Source organism: Emys orbicularis, chromosome 13 (assembly GCF_028017835.1).
Source record: "Emys orbicularis isolate rEmyOrb1 chromosome 13, rEmyOrb1.hap1, whole genome shotgun sequence".
Classification (NCBI taxonomy): Eukaryota; Metazoa; Chordata; order Testudines; family Emydidae; genus Emys; species Emys orbicularis.
In genome coordinates this window covers 34,609,799-34,619,475 of record NC_088695.1, presented here as the reverse complement: position 1 = coordinate 34,619,475, position 9,677 = coordinate 34,609,799, and the positions used below count along the sequence as shown (strand labels likewise).

General features: G+C 51.1%; 1 protein-coding gene across 1 annotated transcript in view; it reads right to left on the bottom strand.

Moving 5' to 3' along the window:
- Positions 1–7,140: 7,140 nt before the first annotated feature.
- Positions 7,141–9,677, bottom strand: part of UBE2O (ubiquitin conjugating enzyme E2 O) — a 94,161-nt gene continuing 91,624 nt past the window's right edge. The window contains exon 18 of the mRNA XM_065415723.1: positions 7,141–8,088. Coding sequence (XP_065271795.1) covers positions 7,313–8,088 — 776 coding nt within the window. The 3' untranslated portion in view covers positions 7,141–7,312. The remainder of the gene's footprint in view (positions 8,089–9,677) is intronic.

Here is a 9,677-nt window from a genome sequence, read left to right as displayed (position 1 = left end):
AGGTCATAGTGGATGGCTTTGCTGCACTGGGATTCCCTAACTGTGGTGGGGTGATAGATGGAACCCATATCCCTATCTTGGCACCAGAACAACAGGGCAGCCAGTACGTAAACCGCAAGGGGTACTTTTCAATGGTGCTGCAAGCACTGGTGGATCACAAGGGACGTTTCACCAACATCAACGTGGGATGGCCAGGAAGGGTTCATGACCCTGAAAGAATTGGGTTTGTTTAGTTTGGAAAAGAGAAGACTGAGAGGGGACATGATAGCAGTTTTCAGGTATCTAAAAGGGTGTCATAAGGAGGAGGGAGAAAACTTGTTCACCTTAGCCTCTAAGGATAGAACAAGAAGCAATGGGCTTAAACTGCAGCAAGGGAGGTCTAGGTTGGACATTAGGAAAAAGTTCCTAACTGTCAGGGTGGTTAAACACTGGAATAAATTGCCTAGGGAGGTTGTGGAATCTCCATCTCTGGAGATATTTAAGAGTAGGTTAGATAAATGTCTATCAGGGATGGTCTAGACAGTATTTGGTCCTGCCATGAGGGCAGGGGACTGGACTCGATGACCTCTCGAGGTCCCTTCCAGTCCTAGAATCTATGAATCTATGAATCTATTTGCACAAAATCCCAGTCAGCCTCTAGACAATCCCTTTATTCTCCGGCGTAGGGACGGGCTGGGATGACTCATGATGGGCCGAGAGGTGGTGTCATCCCAGTCCAAGGTATTAAAAAAATTAATTTTGCAGGGTCCATTGAGTTTATATGGTTTTAACTGTAGAGGGGAAAACGACCAATCTAGTCCAACAGCTGTTTCTCTAGAAACATTTTTGGAAAAGTAGGCTAAAAACAATCAGAAATGTTACAATAATCACACAGTTAAAGTCACACTGCGTAGCACTCCTTGGTGGTCAGATACCACAGTGATGGGCAGCCTTATGAAAACCTAGACAGCATTCATGTCCATGGCCCACATTGCATGGGTTGGGTTAGGTAGCAATACACTCATCACATCCACAGTCCAGCTGAAGCATGCTGTGACTTTCAGCACTGTGCAGGTACGTGATCTAAACAGACAAACGCTCGTGGGAAAGGGCTGGCTGTGCAGGCAGACTGAGCAGCGACCAAGTGCTGATTATACCCATTTCATATGGTGACACCAGTTTTTTGGTTGCCGCTAATTTTTGATCTAAAGCGACAGTAACAAACCCGGATTTAGAATGTTCAGCCATGACAGAGGAACCGCAGACAGCAGCTGCTGTTCACATTTATTCATCTGCAAATTATGCAATTAGGATCCTAAAGCAGGGAAAGAAAAGTCTAATTGTTTGCCAGCCAGTCATGATCAAACGGAGCTCAGAGTTATTTTCACTCCAGCAAGGCAGGCAACAAACAGGACCCATATCCCAAAATAAGGGGTGGGGGGGGGAGGTACCTTTTCATATGGTATTGGGGCGGGTGTACAAATGGATGCAGTGATGCTCTGGTCTAAACACTTTAACTGCGTCTAATTCCTTCCTCCATTGTTGGGCGATTAGGTTGTCAGGAACAATCAATAGCATGTGCCCTTCAGCAGATGATCAGGTCTGCCTGTAGAAACGTCTCCCCTACACCACTGTTGCAGGCTTAGTTCTGGTTTAGTGTCTGAAAGATTCTCTCTGGAGAATTCCACCACACAGGCACATACAGGCTTTTCCTGCATGTCCAGCTCCAGCAGCTCTGGAATTTTATTTTGTAAATCCACAAGTTTTTCAGGAAGTTCCTGGATTCCTAAACCCTTGGTCTTTCCCTTGATTTGATTTTCAAGGGACCCCTGCATAGGCACTTGCCTGGCCTAGAACTCTACAGCCGCAGCTTCTCTGCAGATGGCATTCCAGGTCCTATAGTTTCCAAAGTTTGCCCCAGGTGCTTTGAGTCTTGTTTTACAGCAGCCATCCTGTCCCCTAGGCCTGCTAATCTAGCACCCTCATCTTTTAGCCCAGAGTCAATTGTCTGGAATTTGGTAACCAACAAGTTGGCAATTGAGACTGTGCAAACTCCTCTTAAATGGTAGGTCCCTGCTGAGGAAATGGTAGTGCATGCTGCAGGTAAAGCCATGAGGCTTAAGGCCATCAGCATTGTGTCCCCCATTTGTGTGTGCCCATTAAGAACCACCAGCTGTTTGCATCCACTCTGAGGTTTCTGCTTCAGGAGCGTAAAGCTCCTTGCCTGCAGTAGCAGCAGCTCGTTGTCTCAGAGCTGAGCTGTCAGACTGTGCAGCACAAAAAAAGGGAGGCTCGTGTCCTATTGCATGTCAAAGTTACCCACCCACTCCCTGGAGGTTTCCTAGCCTCCCTTGAGTAGCCTTCCCCCCCTCCCCACCCCGTAATACCCCTGGTGTTACCTTTACAAGAAGAGCCATCCGAGCCTCCTGCTTCCTGCAGCGTGCCTGTGCGGGTGTACACCCGACCTGGCCATGGTTCATTCATTAAGGTAGGCCCCTGGCAATAGCTGCCTAGGAACAGACCTCCCTCCTCTCCGAAGATGACTATATAAAACTAAACTAGTCTTGCTACCGCAGTTGCAGCCTACAGCAAGTGCCATTAAACCGCAGCACTCCAGCTCCTGCCATAGCATCCTACACTTAAGGTGATCTGAGCAGAGTGCGGAGCTGTTAAATGGTGCTCTGAACTCTCATGGCAGTCATTAAGGTTCACATGTACTTCATTTCTGCTTTGGTTTCTCCTCATGTCCTTGACCCTTGTCCCTGCTGCCTGACTGTCCCTTTAAATCTTTTCTAACCACACCTGTTCAGTCACCGCCCTTTAAAAAACAGTACTTACACAGAACACAAGTCCACCACCGTCCCAGAGCAGAATGCCATATTCCCATTCTGCAGCATGGGGGAAACTGAAGCCTTGTGAGATTCAGGGATTTGCGCCCAAAGTCACAAAATCAACAGAAGAGCCAGGATTAGAACCTGAGACTTCCTAAATTCCAGGCCTGGGCACCACCCACGAGCCCCTCTCAGCTTCGCTTTTTTGGTGGTGGGAGCCAAGACGTCACCCCATTCCATTAGGTCAGAAGGTTTGAGTCGTTCAGCCTCAGTTCACCGCACTGTGCCCAAGCAGTACCAAGGTCTCTAAACACAGCTCCTACATTGTCCTAGGGACTGAAAGATAAGCTTGGCAAGGGCAAGTTGATTGTTGGGGTCATGAATGGGTTGCAACAGCAGCACTGACGGCTGAAACCTTCTTTCCAAAGAGGTGCAAGCTTCCACCGACTGCTTCCTGATCTCACTGCTCTGAAGGGCCTCCTCACGCTCCATGGACATTCTGTCCTTGGCCTCTCTGATAAGGTCGCCAGCTGAGGTCCTATCCACAATGGTAGTTTAGGATGTGGGCATGTGTCCACTGGCAGCTGGGCAAACCTACTCATTTCACATCAGTCCATAAACAGCTGACATGTGGTAGCTTTCAGGTTACTGCAAGTTTAAGTTAGATCTGAACAAGCTAGGTAGGGGTGACAAGCTGGCATCTCAGACCCCATCACCAGACTAGCTGAACTTGTGTGAGGTTGTCGGATCCTGGTGTTACCTTAACTACTGGACAGAAAAGCTGCTCTTCCTGAACCTTGTATAAATGAAGAGCCTTATCCAAAGCCCATCGAAAGACGCCCATTGTCCTCAGAGGGCTTTCCATCGGCCCCTAGGTGCACCAGTCAGCTACAGAGCAGTTAACGAAGCTTCCTCAGGGCTAGAGTCTGCCACCTTTCCTCACACTGGCTCCACCGAGGATAGTAAAAACCCAGCTCTTAGATAGCACTTTTCATCAGTAGATTTCAAAGCACTTCACAGATGGAGACACTGAGGTACAAAGAGGGGAAATGACTTGCCCGAAGTCACCCAAGCAGGCCAGTGAGCGAGCCAGCAGAACTCAGGTCTCCCGAGTCCCAGTCCACGCACTGCCCACTGGCAGTGGTGGTGATTTCGAGAGCAGAGTAAGAACCTCCTCAGTCTGAATGAAGGCGGCAGGATCTTTAGTTCTGTTGCATGTGATATACTCACCACACAGGGAAGAATAAAAAAAGCACAACCAGAGCTATTCACAGAGGCACAATTTAATGGCAAATCACCTTTTTCTCCTTTATTACATCTTCATTAGCCAAACCAAAAAAAATTTTTGCAGGTAAAAAAAAAAAGTAAGTCACACAGCACTTTATACATATATGGTAAGCAACCCAGCATTCACATCTGCACGTGAACAACACACCTCTAAGCATGGCCTCGGTAATAGTCAGTTCCATTGTTTGTTTTTAAATACTGTACAGAATCAAGGCTACAAACTGATTTTGTAATATTTCTTCCCCGCCCCTCCCCAGCACTTCAAACAGTTACAGGCTGTTCTTATTTGTACATCGCAGTGTCAGGTAGCCAGTTTTAAGGCTAACAATATGCATCATGCTTTGGCTTTTTGTGTGGTTTTTTTTTCAATTTTTTTTTTTAAGGTTTTGCCTTTTTAAATTTTGTTTTTAAACCTTTAAATATTACATACGTACACCAAAAAAAAATGACATCGCTGCAGTGTGCTCAACAGCAATCTCAGCCCCGGAGCTTCACATGATCAAAAGCGTAGAAAACTTGTAAACCTCTGTGCGCATCTCAATTAGGGACAGACAGCTCCGAAGAGCTAGGAAAACTCCAGCAATGCTATTAAGGGACAGGAGAGCCTCCCCCCCTACCCCCCACCTCCCCAAGGCCAATAAGCAAGAGCTTTCCCAGCTGAAAACTCCAGGATCCTGTGCAAAGCTCTTGGTTATGATTAGAGAGGCAGACTTCTTGGGAGGGGGAAGGACTCATCTGGCACAGTCAGCCTGGCTCTCACAAATGGCACCTCTTCTCCCACCACCTTCCTCCAAGCAGATCAGCTCCTACAGCTGGCATTTGCTATGGCTACTCTAGTCCCCTCCACCCTTCCAGGAGAAGATAAAGAGAAACAACTAGACAGAGTGTGTGTTGTGTGGGTGGGCAATGCTAGAGACTCCCAGGCACGTGAGCAGATTCTGTTCTCTACTTGTGTCTTTCTAATAAGCAACTTGTCAACTCCTCCTCCCCCGTCCCTTTGCAGAGAGAGGAATGCAGTGACACACCGAAGGAAATGAGTCTGTTAAGTCGTCGTCTGGCCTTCAGTACAATGAGTAAGACGTCTAGCAATGTGTGGAACAACCCCCTGCCCCAGATGCCTCACTCACCCCCAAAGGACAACGTCAGTTAGCGTCCCACCCCTGCCCTTTGACACTGGAGTCCGTTTTCTTGCTCATTAAATGCTGGCTAGTCTGGAGGACAGCCAGGAACTACTGCATCAGACCCCCACCCCCAATGCTACTGCTGCTCAAGCCTAACATGCAGCCACCCCCACAGCTCCCTAATCCAGACCTGCAGCTCTCCTGAGCAATCGTGGCAGCTAGTGCGGAGGACTCTGCAGTGCTGACGTGGAGACCAGAGTGTGAGAGACCCAGTCCCAGTGGCACACTGCTCCAGCGGGGAAGTCCGACCCCAGGCTGGATGTACTCAATGGGACCAGGAAACGGCCCTTATCAAATTTCTTCCAGTGGATAATGGGCAGTCTAGCTCCAAACCCATCCAGGCAGCCGGGAGCACTTTGCAAACGCAGCGAGACGGCCTCCTGACGCTTCCGCCCTCAGCTTTGAATTCAGAACCCCGACAGCCCCTGGCTTTGGCAGGGGTAACAGTGGCGGGAGAGCTGGCAAGGAGGAATTGGGTTTGGTTTCCTGTGAGGAATTAGCCTTATTTCCCATCTTTACTAGCCACGCTGAATGAGAAGCCTAGCTATTGCTTCTGTGTGGAAGCCTGGCATCGCTAGCTAGTTTCATCGGCTGGGAAGGACACAGCTGGCCCACCTCTGTGGCAGAAAACGGGCTTCTCTCATCTACGTTGGATGGGAGCTTGTTGTCAGGCTCGACTCCTGACAAATCTAGCCGGGCTTGGTCGGGGGTCTCCAGCAGTGCACAGAAAGCACTAAAAGCAAGCTGCAGACACCCTGACTAGGATGCCCCCAGAGAGTCACTGCTTTCATCATACCCCCTTCAAAGTACTCAGTGTAAACCCCTCTCCGCTATCGCACACATGTCCCACTAGCCGTTTCCTATAGCTACCCGGCAGCACCGTAGATAGCATTACAGATGTACATGCAAGGTCTCCAATGCTGCTGGCTCCCGGCCCGTGCAGGGCTGGGGATGAGTAGTGGCTCACACAGTGAAAGCTGTGTTTGTTAAAGATGCGGTGTCCTACTGCAGCCCGTGCTGCCGCAGCAGGAGTGAAGTCACACCCGCACAGGTACAGGTCTATACTTGTGATCTAGTCTCAGGAACAGCTGTAGCCTGAGAAATTTATCAACAGCTGAAGTGGTGCAGAAGCATCAGCGGCACTAGGTTTAACATCCACACAGAAGCTACATCATCTACCCTAGATCCACCTTTGCCGCTGATCAATCGGACATGAGCTGAAGCAATGCACATGGGGCTCCCAGGCTCCTGCTGGATGGAATAGTGCCAGCAGGAAGCTGACTCGTGTACGTTTGCAAAGTGCAAGCAGGTCTGGCGAGGACGGGGAGTGGAAATGTGTTTACTATTTTGGAGAAATTACTTCCAGGCGAGAGATCAGAGGGCTAGGACCACAGGGAAACCCCAGGGTATTGCCCAGGGCTGAACAGGAGCCTGTGTAGCACTTCATCTCTGCACCTTAAGTACCAAACAAAGGAGTGGGTGAGCTGAGAATCTGCCAGTGACCAGCTACGGGAAGGCACCCCTGTAGGGAGCAGGAGACTTTGATGCAACCAGAGTCTAATGTCAAAGTATTCTCAAGCTGGAACAGACTTCATGAAAGCCACAAGACGTGGTAGTGAAGGGAAATGGAAGGACTGGGAGGACACGGCCTCTCAGCACCGGATACCACAGTAACCATACCTTTAGGGCTGAATCCCAACTGGGGTCAGACATAGCAGCCAGGGAGTGGAGCCCACTGTGCACAGAGAGGTGCCCGGGGACCAAAGAGCACAGAGGGTCCCAGCTGCAAGACTGCTTTGGTAGGCTCACAACTCCTTACACTTCAGGATCAAATGAACATGAGGAATGGGGGAGGGGTTGGGAGAAGTAAAGAGCCAGAAATGAGCTATTTGGGCTACTGCCTTCTTTATAAACACACCCAACTGGGGAAGAGAGCCGGGAACGAGCAACGCCAGTTTATTGGGAACAGCGTTTGCTGCTTTCCTTGCTGCTTTCCCCTTCTCTTCTGCATCTGTCTGCCCCTAACCCGACGTTTCACTTGTCCTCTCTCCACTCAGGGATATTGGCCTCTACTAAGGCAGCCCGGTACTGCTGCAAGACACCACGGATGCTTTTAATGAACCCCTTGGACAGGGGGAAGAGGGGAAAGCCGATGTCAGGGTAACCACTCTTCTCGGGGAGGAAACTCCTGTAGCTCTTTCTCCTTTTCTTTGGTTTCACACTAGGCTGCGAGGCAGCGTCCTGGGCGGCTTTACACTCGTCCGTTAGGTCTCTCGCCAGGGTGAGCCCTCTGGCGTGGCCCGTGCTCTCGGAGTCTGAATACTGATGGCCGTCGCTGGGCGCGAGCGTCGAGGCTCCACATCCAGAGTCTTCCAGCTCCTCCTTCCCTTCTAGCGCCAAGTCGGAAAATTCGGCCGCCGCCGCTGCCCCCAGCTCCTGCTCCAAGGGGCTGCTGTACTCGCCCTGAAATCCCATACTGTCAACCGGGCTCTCGGCCAGGGTGCCACAAACAGAAAGGAGAGAGGAGGAATCAGCCCCATTGGGCTGCTCATGGCTCCTTTCCACCAGCTCGTTAGTCTCTAGCCAGGACTCTATCCGGTAGACCAGGCGCCAGCCATTGCAGCGGAAGTGCTCGCGGATCTCGTGCTCGAAGACCTCCACCGGCTTGCGCAGCATCTGCATCATGGACTGGACCACGCGGATCAAGGCCATCTCGTTGTAGCAGCGGCTGTTCTCGTAGCCTTCCTGAAGGCCCCGGTCGCTGTCGAACCCTGCCTCGTTGTAATAGGGCTCATTCACTAGGATCAGTCCTGCCAGGAGAGAGGGAGAGCGAAGAGTTAAACGGAAACCTCACACTGACCTGTGACCTAAAGGGAGAGCTGCTGGGCTCTGCCTTTGCTGAAGGGTGCTGAGGCCTCAATCTATCACTGCCCTCCCCACCAGGAAGCTCCCTCCAGCTTCGGCTGCTGCCATCTCGACCCCTGCAGCACAAAGATGGCAAGCAGGGGTGCAGGCAGAGGGAGCAGCAGAGCAAGGTTGCCATGCTGGACTGGTAACGTGTGGCAATCCGGGCAGGTGCATGTCTAGCTGCTGCGCCAGCATTTCATCCGGCCTCTGACGCTGCTTGGGACACTTGTGAGAACAGGTCTGGTGGCCTCCTGGCAGGGGCTGGTGGGCATTTTTCAGTCTACAGGAACACCTACAGTGAATGGCCTCCGCTTGGGAGAAGCCCATGACTGGACTAGTAACAGGTACAGATGCTAGCTCAGCATGGGTGAGGGACATGGTGCACTGCCAGGACAGAGGGGCACCGGAAGAGTTGGTGAAGGGGGAAATATTTCACAGGCCTTGCCTGCGCTGTGTTTAGCTCCCCACTTTTCAGGGCCAAACGCATGAAAAAAAAGTGTTGTAACAGAATCAAACCATTCCTTAAAGTGACACCCAAAGCTGCTTTTAGCGCCGACTGGGCCACATTTACTTTTGTCCTTTTCCTTTCCAGCCACTGTCTCTGGCACAGCCGCGGGCAAGTCACCCACACCAAGTTCTCTCCGGTTGACATTTTAGGCTGGTTGTTCTGCCTGGGTGTGGTGATGACACAGCCAGCGCCACCCTGCTGGCAATGCCCCCGACTGCTTTAATGCTCCTGACGGTGGGGTCATGACATTTTTCCCACGACCAGGCAACAGAAAGGAGAGGTCTGAGGCTGAGCTCGCAGCATTAACAAATCTCTCTGGTAATCCAGAGAAGTTCGCAAGAAGAGGTTGGGGGATTATCGGCTCTGTAGACAAGAAACAGCCTTTCTGTTCTGGGAAGAGACACCCAGAGGGCTGAGAGATCAAATACCATAGACTAAATACTCCCAAGTCAGGCCCTGGCCTTTCTGGACAGCAGACTGCTTGCTAGAGAGTTTCCAAGCAGGGTTTAGCATTACCGGCTGTCTTGGTCAGGCAAGTCAGTGCTGCAGGGCTTGGGCATACCTGTGCTTCCTTTCAAAAGCCCACAGAGCAGTTTAGGAACCAGTGTAAACACAACTGACGTGGGCAAAAATAAACCAGATGCTGGCGAGGCTGGTGACTCACTGCCTATAAAGAGAAGGACCCAGGCTCAGCAGCAACCTCAGGACCTGCCTCTTAGGAGCTTTTTTAGGCATTAGCAGCTGGCTGGAGGCGGCTGTGGTTCACCTTCCCAGGCACAGGGCAACAAGCGAAGGGCTAGCAAGGCCTGCTCTTGCAGAGGGGAATGGGGTGAGGGAAAGTTACAGGGATGGAAGGCAGCCAAAGACAGAGGGATGGGTAACAGCTTGCCCCTGCTGCTCTGAGATGGGAAAGTGTGCTCCTTCACACAGCCCAACAAGGCAGGGGGGGTCTCTCAGTGTCCCTCCACCCCCCTCCGGCTCTGC